This window comes from Hylobates moloch, unplaced genomic scaffold (assembly GCF_009828535.3).
Source record: "Hylobates moloch isolate HMO894 unplaced genomic scaffold, HMol_V3 SCAFFOLD_22, whole genome shotgun sequence".
NCBI lineage: Eukaryota > Metazoa > Chordata > Mammalia > Primates > Hylobatidae > Hylobates > Hylobates moloch.
In genome coordinates this window covers 7,058,596-7,073,283 of record NW_026652297.1, presented here as the reverse complement: position 1 = coordinate 7,073,283, position 14,688 = coordinate 7,058,596, and the positions used below count along the sequence as shown (strand labels likewise).

The following is a 14,688-nucleotide window of genomic DNA, read 5'->3' as shown; positions in this document are numbered from 1 at the left end:
TTTTTTATTTTTTATTTTTATTTTTTTAGGCACAGGGTCTCACTCTTGCCCAGGCTGGAGTGCGGTGTGTGATCATAGTTCACTGCAGCCTCCCACTCCTGGGCTCAAGTGGTCTTCCCAACCTCAGCCTCCTGAGTAGCACCTCCCCTGCCTAATTAAAAATTTTTTTTTTTTGTAGAGATGGGGTCTTGTTATGTTGCCCAGGCTGGTCTCAAACTCCTGGCCTCAAGCAATCCTCCCGCTTTAGCCTCCTGAAGTGCTGGGATTATAGGTGTGAGCCAACATGCCAGGATTGAGTTACATGTTTTGTTTCATGTATTAATGCCAGGAGTAAGTCGCTGATGGAACTAAAAGTAAAATATCATGATTGTCCTTAAATGGAGGGAGGAGAGCAGGAGCCACGGGCCTTTGTCTTCTACAGGGATGTCACTAGCCCTTAGCTTTTACCTCAGGCTGTCCTCAGCAGTGATTTGACAGTCAAACCTTCTTTGGAATAAAACTCTCAGTCTCTGATAGAATGTTTTCATGACACCAGGTGTGAGATTGAGTCCTATCTCTATGAAAGCACTAAAGGCTGTCTTGTCATCTCTGGTGCTTAAAGAAAGTAAAAGAAACTCCCATTGTGAGTATCTCCTAGGTGGCGGTCCCTGTGCCAGGCATATTTTAAATATAGATTCTAGTTTGGTTTTCAACATTGACCATTTAAGGTAAGTATTAATATCCCCATTTTACAGCCTAGGGCACTGAGGTTTGAACGGGATTAATCACACAGTTCCAGGTGGCTGAGCCAGCTTCAAAGCCTGAATTCACTGTACTTCATCAAAACAGTAGTTCCCATCTAAAAAATATTGTGGTGTGCCAAATAGCAAAACCTAACTGGCTGGTTAAAAATGCAAGAGCAGGTAATTTTTATTGTAAATTTATTCTGGAGCGAAGTGAAGAATGATAATGCTTGGACTTAATAATGAGAGAAAACAAGTGTATGGGGCAGGCCACAGTTCTAAGCTATTTCTCAGATATTCTGAATTCATCATAATCACATAACCTTTTCTCAGCATTGGAGACTGTGAAGACTTAATGGGATCTGCAATTCATATGGGTCTACTATACTTGTCTGCTTCGTCACAGCAATGCTGCTTGTGGTTATTCATTATCCAAGATGAGTTTTCCTTGTGATTGCTTGACACAGTTGTTAAAACATTTTTTTTTGTGGCTCATTTCCTGCATAAGCCGGTTAACCCTATCCCATCTGGAGACCTCGGAAGATCTACTCCCATTGCTTTGCTCACTAATGCCTGCTCCAAGCTGAATGGGGCACCACCTGGGACAGATGGGGGCTTGGTGGAAGTTCATCTTCTTAAATGGAGAAAGTCCTGACCTCTGCCCCATTAGCTTGTTAGTGGCCTTGTACTGGTGAGGAAGAGGCAGTGGCATAATTAAAGACACAAATATGCCTAGGGTAAGAAGGAGATATAGCATGGAAAGGTAAGAGAACACTGGACTGTAGGCAAAGGGGCTGCAAAGAGGTAAGCTTGGACAAAGGATTCCTGACAGCACGATGGTGTCAAATGGGCTAAATCAAGGGAGGGAAGGAAAGAAAAGTCCAGCTTTTAGAGGAGCGCAGACTCTCAGCTAACTCTTGTAGATATATTTAAAGAAATCTTTTTTCCTAAGCTGAAGTTGAGTTTAGCCTGATTCTTGACTGAGTGAAATGTACAACTTTAGTTGGGTATATAATTCATTCACCTATTTATATACCAAACATTTGTAGAAGCCTACTCACCTTCAAGTAGCGTGCTGGGTGCTGAGGTGTAGAGATAAACATTTTGGATTTACTAAGCTTCCAGTCTAGAGGGAGTACAGGTAGGCAAGGTACAGCGTGATGACTACTAGGGGAGGAGAAGTATTGGGTGCTATGGAAACAGATGAGAATGATACAAACCCAGATCAGAGAAGTTACAAAGGCTTCTTATCAGAAGGGATGTCTAAACTGAGATCCAAAGAATAAAACAAACAAAGTGAGTGAGGGTGGGTGGATGTGGAAAAGGTTCCAAGCATAAGGACAGTCTGAGTGAATAGGGAGGAAGACCTTAGCATGCTGAAGGAACCACAAGAAATTCAATAATTAGATAAGCAGCATTATGCTGATCAGATGGCAAATGGAAGAACAAGAGGCAAGGCTGGCATCTAGGAGGGTCTAAAGCCAAACAGAATGAGATGGGAGAAATGTATTGAAGAGAGAGGTTCAGAAGAAAAACCATGAATTGAGATTATGTTCTGAAACATGCTTCTCAAATTCCAAGTGCACATGAATTACCTGGGGATCTGTTAGAATGCAGACTTGGATCCAGGGCTTCTAATAAGCTTCTAAGGGATGCCAAAGCTGCTGGCCTAAGGACCACACTTTTGGATATCAAGGATCAAGACAGCATGGAAGTGTCCCCTTCACATGGGGACTGGTAATTACTGTGGGATGGTCCTGATAGCTTAATGGAGTTCCATTAGCCTGGATAGTCATAGACATGGATTCTTATTTCTAGGCACTGCTGAAACAACGACCTTGGTTCTTCACTTGAGTTCCATTTATGTTTCCTTTCTGGCTGTCATTGATGTCTGCTGGATAAGGTCACTTTGGGATCAAAGTGTCAAATTGAATTCTCACCATGGCTTGATCAGTTGGTCACCCAAAAGACACCGGGAAAGGTGGTCTACACCTTGGCAGGGACTCTTAAAAACTGTGCTTCTATAGAACACTGGGGTTCCATGAGCTGCAGAACAGTGCTCCACAAAACTTGAGTAGCAATGGCAGCCTTTTCACAATTGAGAGGGGAAAAAATACATGTTCATGAAAAAATTTTCTTAAAGTTTATCTTCCATGCCTTTTTCTTAATCCTTTGGTGTCAGCAGCTATTTGAATGTGAATGAGTGCTAGTGCACAACAAAATGAGTCAGGAACGTTAATAGCACAGCCTGGCAACAGTTGGTGCTGTTGTTTCATGGTTATGTGAGCTCACGGATGAAGTTTTGTATAAATCCATGTACGGTGGTGACATTTTACTGGTTAAAACTTTTCGTAGTTTTTGCGATAGGACATATTGGGGTTTCAATGCCTTCTCAAAAGTGCAGCAGAAGTCAATGAATTTGAGAACCAGTGTTCGCTGACATATCATCTGGCTCCTACAACCTTCCCAGGTGCTTTCCTAAACTCCCTCCTTGTTAGATAAGCTCAGCAGCTCTGCACCCTGGCTCTCTAGCTCAGTAGTTCACAGTACCCAAGTCACAGTGGTTTCAGGAAGGCTGCCAGGGCTAAGTTGGGCTTGGCATTTCCCCTCCTTCCAGCAACTACTGGTTCTTATTTAGTTTTAAATTAAATAAAAATTGCAGCACATAGATTTGAATTAAAACAAGTGGACTGATCTTTGTAATATGCACCACATCAATAGGAAAGCTAATTTGTGCAAAGCACATCTCCTCCTTTAATTTAAACAACAGAGTGCTGCCTTTTTGGTTTCAAGGGAACTGAGAGCTGAGGCGGGGTGTTCACGCATGGCATTAACTAGGGCTATGCTCAAGAGCAACAGGAACAGTTTCAGGGGAGCTTAGCATTCCTCTTAAGCCCTTTGTGCTGAGTGTCGCACGATATAGCAGAGCAGCTATGGCCTCCTGGCCTTGAATTTAAAGAAGGTCTTAAAAATGTCTCAGGGTAAGCTCCCCTAATTGACTCTTAACTGTATTGGAGATACCAAGATCAGAATTTGCATTATTAAAAGCTTCTCAAGACAGAGGAGACAGATTCCTGACCTTGACACCCATGTGGCATCTTCATGTTTCAAGGCATCATGTGTGTAGACTATTAGTCTACAGAAAATAAATCAGGTGGGATTCATGCTAGGTGAGAAATTCAGTGTGGACCCTGACAGTCACTTCATTCAGTTTCATTGGCTTTAGAGGTAATGGGTGGAGGTAGGGGTGGAGTGTGGCAGTAGGGTCATCCATGAACAATGTGAGCTTTACTCAAAAACATTACTGAACTGGAGCCATCTACACAGCTTCAAGCTCTTGCTTCAATGCTCACTAAAGGCCTTTCTCACCACCATGAGATGAGTCAGAAGTGGCTAAATCTATCTTAAACTGTCACCTCCAGTTGCATCCAGATTTGGAGGCAGGTCTGCCTCAGGTTTTGTGGGGCCTGAAGCTTATAAATTTTGAGGCCTTTTTAAGGAAAAATAATACAAAATATCTTACTTATGCAAACTTCATATGCTCATCAGAACACACTGGTAGGGCTCCTCTCAGGATCTTGGACAGGGCCATGTGAAAGGGATCCTAAAGCTTAAGTTTATTAACTTCACAGGGAATCCACTTCTGCTCGGAAAGCTTCTCTGCCCAGTGCCAAAAAGGCATTAAGAAGTTGAGGGTAAAGATAATGGACAAGCATTTATCATATGGTAGGTATCACTGACCAAGACAGAAATTTTAGGTTCTTATTTGGTCTTTGAACCCCTGAGGTGTGCTGCCTTACTGAATCAAACTTGAGCCAAGCCCAGCTTTCTCTTAAGGGCAGGGCCCTCATCTTTGTCTTGTTCACACAAATACCTACCCAAGAAAGTGCATCAATAAACGTCTGCTGAATGAATGACTATCTGGATGACTGTGAAGGAGGAAATATAGAAATAAATTCACACTCCTTTTTTAGACCGAGTGTCATTGTTTACCTTCTCCAAAGAACTCTTTGCAAAATGTTTTGAGCTATGTGAAGAAAGGCTTCATCTAAACTTATTCATGAAGCAGCCCAACTAGATTGTGTCAGAGGGCTACTAAAGTCATTCTCTTATTGGATGAAAAAATACTCTAGTCATAATTAAGAAACATTAAACTATATTTATAATCAAATATTCTTTAAGAGGATTGGCTTTTTCTTCTGGGTTGAGCGGGTTTTGCTCTCACACACTCAGAAAAGGCTAGACAGTGTGTTATTTGATCTATTTTGTTAACCTTCTCCTCTGGCTTATGTTACCTTAAGTTGACCTTTCAAGTGCTTTGTCTTCTGGCAAATATGTTTAAAACTTTAGGACCTAAGTAATGCATAGCTATCAAAATTCATGCAGAAAATCAAAGCTGAGTCTGGAGCATTCTCTTTTGAAGAAAAATACTACCCTGCATGTGATGACCTCACCTGATATGTCACCTGATACCTGATGGTGGTCAATGGGTACAGTGTAGATCCTGAACCTAGGGCTGGGAGCGGGTGTTGTCCTCATATTGGCTTTGTTGTGAACTGGATGGGGGCCAGGTTTGCATGAGGGACATGTTAGACATGCTAGGGTTGGCCTGGATTAGAAAGGACATGATTTTGATTTAACTTTTGTTCTCATGACTTTGAAGGTAAATCTGAGGTTGCGTCATGTAGATGAGAAGTTTCTAAGTTCAAAGTTGAGAGGCCTGGGTTCAACTCAGGGTTAAGAGATTGTGAGCAAGATACACAAACTCCCCATGTCTCATTGTTATTATTTTTTAATCTGTAAAAAGAGACCAATAATGGGATGCTGGGAACACGGCAGAGTAGGAAGTACCAGAAATTTGTTTCCCTCCTTAGACAACTATTATACTGGCAGAATTTGTATAATGTAAATATTTTGGAATTCTGGAGTATATTGAAGGATTGCAACTTCTAGGGAAGGCTTGGGAAGTAATTGTGGTTTATTTTGGTCAATTATAGTTCTTAGCACAGTAGCAAGTCTTCCAACCTTCACCCTTCAGCCTTGTGGCAGGCAGCTGTGCCAAGTGTTCCTGGAGCAGCGTGCAGTTTGCAGGAGCCAGGGTGAGCAAAAAGGACTCTGTTCTCCAAATATCAAAAATCTGTGTTCTGATCACTGATGCTGGATCTGGTCAAAGAGATGCAGACAAAATCGCTGCCATTGTTGTTGCACCTCCCCTTATTTGGAAGCTCCTCCCCTCGGCTGAAGTGACTGTCAGGAGATTTAAAGGGCCAGCACCCTTTTAATTTTTTTCACCTTCGATTTTCTTTTTCTCCTTTTAGGGCCTGACATTAAAGATTAGTTCATTAAAAAATAACTACGTATACAGAGAAATTAGGAAGTGACTTTGCAAGCCCAAGGAAAGGCATGGGCTTAGAAAGGACCTGAGGAGACCTTGTGTTTCTATCTGAGGCTGATTCCCAGAACAGAGACAGTCTACAACAACAAAATCAACAACAATAAACAAACAAACAAAAACCCAAATCCAGCAAACCCTGGGAAAGAGGAAATTTGCTTTCCAGAGTTACCATAATATCAGACTCAAATGTCAAGTTTTTAACAAAAAATCACAAGGTATATAGAGAAACAGGAAAGTATGGCCATTCAAAGTAAAAAAAAATAACAGAAACTATCCCTGAAAAAGACCTGATGGCAGATATACTAGACAAAGACTTTTAAGCAGACTTCAAAACAACTATCTTTTTTTTTTTTTTTGAGATGGAGTCTCGCTCTTTGGCCCAGGCTGGAGTGCAGTGGCACGATCTCTGCTCACTGCAAGCTCTGCCTCCTGGGTTCATGCCATTCTCCTGCCTCAGCCTCCCCAGTAGCTGGGACCACAGGCGCCTGCCACCATGCTCAGCTAATTTTTTTGTATTTTTAGTAGAGACAGGGTTTCACCATGTTAGCCAGGATGGTCTCGATCTCCTGACCTCGTGATCCGCCCGCCTTGGCCTCCCAAAGTGCTGGGATTACAGGCGTGAGCCACTGCCCCCGGCCAAAACAACTATCTTAAAGATGCTTGAAGAACTAAAAAGAATATGTTGAGAAAGTTAAAAAAAAAGATATATGAACAAAAAGGAAATACCAATAAAGAGATAGACATGAATATAAACACCCAAGAAGCTTCATGAACTCCAAGTAGATGAACTCAAAGAGATGCGGAGTGAAACATTTTCAAACTTTTTAAAGAATGTCGAAAGTACCAAGAGAGAAGGGACTCACACATATAAGGGATCCTTAACAAGATTATCAGCAGATTTCTCATTAGAAACTTTGGAGGTCAGAAGGCAGTAGGCTGATATAGTCAAAGCGCTAAAAGAAAAAAATAAAAAACAAAAACAGAAACAAAAACCACTTGTCAACCAAGATTTCTATATGTGGCAAAACTGTCCTTCACAAGTGAGGGAGAAATTAAGGCATTCCCAAGTAAACAAAAGTTGGGGAGGTTTCATTATCATGGAACCTATCCTTCAAGAGAGTCCTGCAGGGTGAAACGAAATAATACTAAGTAGTAACTTGAGCCATATGAAGAAACAGAGAACTCAGTAAAGGTAAATCCATGGACAATTAAAAAGCTAGTATTATTGCATGGTTTGTAACTTCACTTTTTCTTTTCTATGTGATTTAAGAGATGAATACATTAAAAAAATTATCAGTATAAGGGCTAATATTATTATAACTTTGCTTTATAACTCCACAGTTTGTTTTCTACATAATTTAAGAGACTAATGCACATTAAAGAATTATTAGTTTGTATTTTTGGGAACACAATGTATAAAGATATAATTCTGTAACATCAACAGCCAAAAGGGGTGGGGACAGAGTTGTAAAGGAGGCAGAGTTATTGTATGTTTTTCATGTTAAGCTGGTGTAAATTTAAATTAGAATGTTATAGCTTTAGGATCTTAAATGTAATCTCCATGGTAACCACAAAGAAAATAGCTATAGAATATACACAAAAGAAAGTGAGAAAGGAATTTAAACATTTCAACTAAACACAAAGAATCAACTAAACACAAAAGGCAGTAGTGCAGTAAATGAGGGACAAGAATGCTGTAAGGTATATAGAAAATATATTTCAAAATGGCAGAACCTCTTTCTTAACAGTGATTACTTTAAATGTAAATGTATTAAACACTCTAATCAAAAGACAAGTTTGGCAGAATGGATGAAAACATATGAGCCAGCTCTATGCTGTCTAAGGAGACTGATTTTAGGTCCAATGACACAAACAGATGAGAGTAAAAGGCTAGAAAATATATTCCATGCAAATACTGACCAAAAAACGGAAGGGAGTAGCTATACTAATATCAGACAAAATAGATTTTAAGTTCAAAACATTTACAGAAGACAAACATTAATAAAAGTTTCAGTACTGCAAGAAGATATAACAATTATAAACAATTATAAACATTTACATACCTAATGACAGACCACCATAATATATGAAGGGAAAACTGACAAAATTTAATGGAGAAATCGACAATTCTACAATAATAGTTGAAGACTTAAATATACCACTCTCAATAATGAACATAATAGCCAGATAGAATATAAGTAAGGGAATAGAAAACAGTATGATAAACCAACTAGATCTAACAGACATATACAGAACAATCTACCCAATGACAACAACATACACAGTCTTCTCAAGTGCACATGAGACATTTTCCAGAATAGATCATACATTAGGCCACACATTAAGACTTCCTAATAGATTTAAAAAGATAGGACAACAGTGGAAGTTAGAAATCAATAACAGATGTAAAACTGGAAAATTCATGCATATATGGAAATTAAATAACATACTTCTAAATAATCAATGGATCAAGAATAAAATCAGAAGAAAAATTAGAAAATACTAAGAGGTGAATGAAAAGAAAACATAGCATAACCAAACTTATAAGACATAGTGAAAACAGTGCTAAGACTTACTTTAAACACTTACATTAAAAAAACAAGAACGATCTCAAATCAAGAACCCAACAACCTAACTTCACAACTTAAATAAACGAGAAAAAGAAAAAAAAATTAAACCCAGAGCTAGAAGAAAGGAAATAATAAAGATTAGAGATAAATAAAATAGAGAATAGAGAAATAATAGAAAAAATAAATGAAACCAAAAAATGGTTCTTTGGAAAGATCAATAAAATTGACAAACCTTTAACTAGATGGACTAAGAAAAAAGAGAGAAGACTCAAGTTACTAAAATTAGAAATAATAGTGGGGATTTTACTACCAATTCTAGAGAAATAACAAGAATTAGAGAATAACAAGAATAAGAGAACACTATGAACAATTGAATAATCTATATGAAAGGGATACCTTCCTAGAAATACAAAGCTTACCAAGATTAAAGCATGAAGAAATGAAAAATCTGAATTAGACCTACAACTAATAAGAAGATTCAATCAGTAATCAAAAATCTCCTCACAAAGAAAAGCTCCAGACTTCATGGTTTCACAGGTGATTTCTACCAAACATTTAAAGGGAAACTAATACCTATCCTTCACAAACTTTTCCAAAAACTTGAAGAGGAGGAAGCAATTCTTATCTCATTCTATAAGGCCAGTATTACTCTGATATCAAAGTCAGAGAAAGACACAATAAGAAAACCACAGACTACTACTCCTTATAAACATAAATGCAAAATTCTCAACAGAATACTAGCAAGTTGAATTCAGTAGCATATTAAAAGAACTACACACCATGACCAAGTGAGATTTCTTCCTGGAATGCAACGTTGTGTACAACATGCAAAAATCAATGAGTGTAATACACCACATGAACGGCATGAAGGAGAAAAGTACATGATCATCTCAATTGATACCGAAACCTCATTTGATAAAATTTAACATTTCATGATTAAAAAAAAACAACCAACTAGGAATAGAAGGAAACTATCTTAACATAATAAAAGCTGTATATAAAATAAAAGCAAATATCATACTCAATGGTGAAAGACTAAAGTCTTTTACTCTAAGGTCAGTAATAAGACAAAAATGCCCACTTTGACCACTTCTATTTAACATTATACTAGATATTCTGGCCAGAGCAATTAATCATGAGAAAGAAATAAAGGCATTCAAACTGAAAAAGAAGGAAAATTATATCTGTTTACAGATAATATAATTTTATATGTAGAATTTCCTAAAGATTTCACAAAAAAACTGTTAAAGCTAATAAAGGAATTAAGCAAAGTAGCAAGACATAAAGTCAACATGCAAAAATCAATTGCATTTTTATACCCTCACAATGAACAATCTAAAATTAAAATTATGAAAATAATTCCATTCACAATAGCATCAAAAATAATAAAATACTTAGGAATTAACTTAACCAAGGAGGTGAAAGACTTGTACAGTGAAAACTATAAAACATCACTGAAATAAATTAAAGAAGAAATAAATAAAGGGAAACATCCTATGCTTATGGATTAGGAGACTTTATATTGTTAAGATGTTAATATAACCCAAAGTAATCTACAAATTCAATGCAGTCCCTATCAAAATCCCAATGACATTTTAAAAGAAATAGTAAAACCTATCCTCAAATTAATACAGATATTTAAGAGGCTCCAAATAACCAAAACAATCTTGAAAAAGTACAAAGCAGAAAGACCCATATTTCCAAATTTCAAAACTTACGATAAAGCTACAGTAATCAAAGCAATGTCATATATAAAAATTAACTCAAATGGATAAAAAAACTTAAATGTAAGGCCTAAAACTGTAAAACTCTTAGAAAAAAAATAGGACAAAAATGTCACAACATTGGATTTGGCAATAATTTCTTGGGTAGGACTCTAAAAGCACAGGCAACAAAAGAAAAAATAGACTAATTAAATTTTTTGAAAATTTTAAAAAATGTGCATCAAAATACAATGTAAACAGTAAAAAAGGCAGCTCATGGAATGGAAGAAGATATTTGCAAATGATATGTCTGATAAAGGATCAGTATTCAGGAAATAGAAAACTCCTATAACTCAATGACAAAAGACCCCATTTAAAAAATAGCTTAAGACTTGAATAGAAGTTTCTCCAAAGAAAATATACAAATGGCTAGTAAGCTCATGAAAAAATGCTTAGCATCACTGTTAATGAAGGAAATGCATATCAAAAGAACAATGAGCTATGACTTCATACCCATTGGGATGACTACCATAAGAAAAAAAAAAAACAGAAAATAATTTTTGGCCAGAATGTAGAGAAATAAGAATATTTGGGCACTGTTGGTAGAAATATAAAATGGTAAAGTTACGTTAAAACACAGTATGGCAGCTTCTCAAAACATTCAAAATAGAATTACTATATGATCCAGCAATTCTACTTCTGGGTATATATAGAAAAGAATTCACAGACAGGTTTTGAAGAGGTGCCTGTGTACCCATGTTTACAGCAGCATTGCTCACAATAGCTACCATGTGAAAGGAACCCAAGTGTCCCTTGATAGATGAATAGATAAGTAAAATGTGATATATACATGCAATGAATATTATTCAGCCCTTTTAAAAGGAAGGAAATTTTATAATATGCTATAATATGGATGAACCTTGAGGATGTCATGCTAAGTGAAATAAACCAATCACAAAAAGACAAATACTATATGATTCCACTTATATGAGGCTCCTAAAGTGGTCAAAATCAAAGAGACAGAAAGAACGGTGGCTGCCAGGAATTGGGAGGAGGGGGAATGAACTGTTTAATGGGCACAGAGTTTCGGTTTTACAAGATGAAAAGAATTATGGAGGTGGACAGTGGTGATAGTTGCACATTTCGAATGTATTTAATAACACTGAACTGTATTCTTAAAATGGTTATGATGGAAATTTTATGTTACGTGTATTTTACCACAATAAAAAAATGAAAAAAAAAAAGAGAGAACAATAATGGCTATCCTATCTTGCTGCGGCTATGAGTCTCAAAACAGTGCCAATGAAAGGGCTCAGGAAGGTGTAAAGTGACTTTTGAGCATGATATCAATGATTCCTTTACATAAATATGTAACATTACTATCTCTTCATTTGTAAGCTAAGAAGACAGCTTTTTAGTGAAAAATCCAATGTTCTTTCCACCATGTAAAAGAGTACTATCAATATTAACTTTTAAGAAAAATGACATTAGAAATATAAAGAAGAAACTCAATCTCTTTGATGTTCAGATTCATTTCAATGTGAAAAGTGTACGAAACAAAAATCCAGTCAAATACATAAAATAAGTGCACCTCGGCCCAAGATGATTGTGCCCTTGAGTTCAAGCTGCTAAGCTCTAACAGTGCCAATGCCAGCAGATGATATGGATGCTCAGTATGGAAGACACTGGGTGGCATTCTCTGGACATCAGAGTCATATGTAGGTAGATGTCTTGAAAATGTGGCATGCTGTCTTTTTAATGTTGGGAACCGGCTGATCGGCATTCTTATGAATTAAACTAATAATTTCAACCCCATTAATATGATAGGGTTATTGTTTTTCTTCCAGAGGGTAAGGATGCTTTAGAATAGGGCCAGATAGTAATATTTTAGGTTTTATGAACTATATGATTATATATAGTTCACAACTCTGCCACTGTAGTGCAGAAACAGCCATAGACAGTAAGTAAACAAAAGGGTTGGGATGAGTTCCAACTTAATAATATTAATAAAATAGCCGTGGACCAGATTTGATTCAGGAGCCATAGTTTGCTGACTCCTGGCTTTAGAATATCATGGAAATAAATTCTGGACCTCCTCACATCCCCTGGCTGTACAGATCATATTATTGGCCTCTACCAGGTTTTAACGCAGCTCCAATCCCACAGTTAAACAAACTTAGAAGGTGCCAAAGCCTGGAGAAACCATCAAGCCAGGTGGCCATTTGGGCAGACACTTCACACCCTAACATGATTATCTAAGGCCTGACATTTTTCTCAGAGCATTGTTTGTCAAATAAAGCAATGTTTAAAATGTAATATTGAAGCTTCGAAAATAAGCTGCTATTCTCCAGAGTAAAGTTACTGATGTTTTGATGGAAAAGAAGGAAAAGTGCTTTCCAATTCCCAGAAATGTTTTGAAAAAATGCAACCCAATGCTGGCTTCCCATTTATGAGTGCTCAAGTTTACCTTTTGCTTTCTCATAATAAAAGTCAACTCATTGCCAAAGTTTATTACTGTTCTAAGTCAAAAATCACCTACCACTCGGCCGGGCGCGGTGGCTCAAGCCTGTAATCCCAGCACTTTGGGAGGCTGAGGCAGGCAGATCACAAGGTCAGGAGATCGAGACCATCCTGGCTAACACGGTGAAACCCCGTCTCTACTAAAAATACAAAAAGTTAGCCGGGTGTGGTGGCGGGCGCCTATAGTCCCAGCTACTCGGGAGGCTGAGGCAGGAGAATGACATGAACCGGAGGCGGAGCTTGCAGTGAGCCGAGATCGCGCCACTGCACTCCAGGCTGGGCAACAGAGCGAGACTCTATCTCAAAAAAAAAAAAAAAAATCACCTACCACTCCAACTTCTCACCTTCCTTATGACTCTCTCTCTCTTACCCTAACATGTCTGGAAATGTAAGCAACTACTGTCAGAGGCCTTCAGTAGGGCAAATTTAATTTTGTATCTCCATTTGTCTGTATTTGAATCAATGACTCACTCTCAGCTTGGGAGCTGCCCCTTTTACCGTGTGGACCAGGCTAGAATGGCACTGAAGGCAAAACAAGCCTTTTACTGCTTTCAGAAATGTGGATTTTGAGACACTTGGTTGGGTTTAGGTGGAATCTCACGGACCTGGGTTCAAGAATACTTTTGTTCTTGACCAAGTTTCATAACCTTTTTGAGATCCTGAACCTCAGTTTCTTCATCTACAAAATGTGTTAATATTTGCTTCGCAGGATTAATTAAAAAATAGTGAATGGCAAATAGCAAGTGCTAATAAATGTTCATTTCTCTCACTTTTTCTGTATGCCCCTAGGTACCCTAAATTGTATTTGTTCATGCTGATAGCAGGTTTTATTGTAAACTCTCATGTATCCCCCAATAACTGCCTCTGAGTACATTGTAAGTGTACAGCCACATAGGAATCACGTAAGGATCTCTGCAAAAGGTCTTTGAACAGGGAAAGACTGAAGGTAGGAAAATTAATTGACTAAAGATAAACCATAATCTCCAGAGTTTTTCAAGGTCGGAAAATTCATTTGGTTTATTTCCTTTTGGAAAGGAGCCTTGAGGTATGGTTTAAGCAATTGGAACACAAACGTCTTGAGAACAGAGACCTTGTCAGTTTCATCAATCAGTGCCCAGAACTCATCTCAGGCACCTGGTGAGTGCTCAATTAATATTCGTTTCGTCAACTAACAACTGAGCATACTTAGGTCTGATTTGCTTTTGTATTAACCGTGAGGAGTTTCCGGAGCTTTGCACAAAGAAGGAGCAGGGATTTTATGGAGAAGGAACACTGGATAAAGGGCATTGGATAAGAGTGGTACCATTTACACACTATTTACCCTGAGCATGCAATTTATGAAATTATAATTCAAATTCCCCAGTATAAAAAATTGATCTGAAATGGGTCAGAGGAAAGTCCAATGTCCACTCTAGGCCAGTTTCTGACCAGATATGATACCTCGAAGCCATACCAACAAGATTCCCTCTAACTTCGTTGCCCACTTGGAAAGAGAAATCCTGCTGTTGCTCAGCACTTACGGAGAATCAGCGTAGTGTTAGGTAAAATGGGGTAAAGAGAAGTTTTTTCCCCAAAAGGGTTCTACATGTTCTCATGGTTTTTCATGTTCTGCAAAAGTGTGAGAGAACCAGCAGCACTAACACACAATGTAGTTCACATACCTGAAAACATCATCATGTGCTGAAAGTTCCAGGGGATCTTCTGTTTTCGGCCTAGATTTAGGAGGAAGGAGAGGGGATATATGTTGCAGGCTCTGGCAACAAAAATTGCTAGCTGTA

At 37.9% G+C, this 14,688-nt stretch overlaps 1 protein-coding gene across 1 annotated transcript in view; it reads right to left on the bottom strand.

The window, feature by feature from the left end:
* SLC9A9 (solute carrier family 9 member A9) overlaps window positions 1-14,688 on the bottom strand; it is a 593,042-nt gene that overhangs the window by 223,243 nt on the left and 355,111 nt on the right. The window contains exon 11 of the mRNA XM_058433501.1: window positions 14,572-14,683. Coding sequence (XP_058289484.1) covers window positions 14,572-14,683 — 112 coding nt within the window. The remainder of the gene's footprint in view (window positions 1-14,571; window positions 14,684-14,688) is intronic.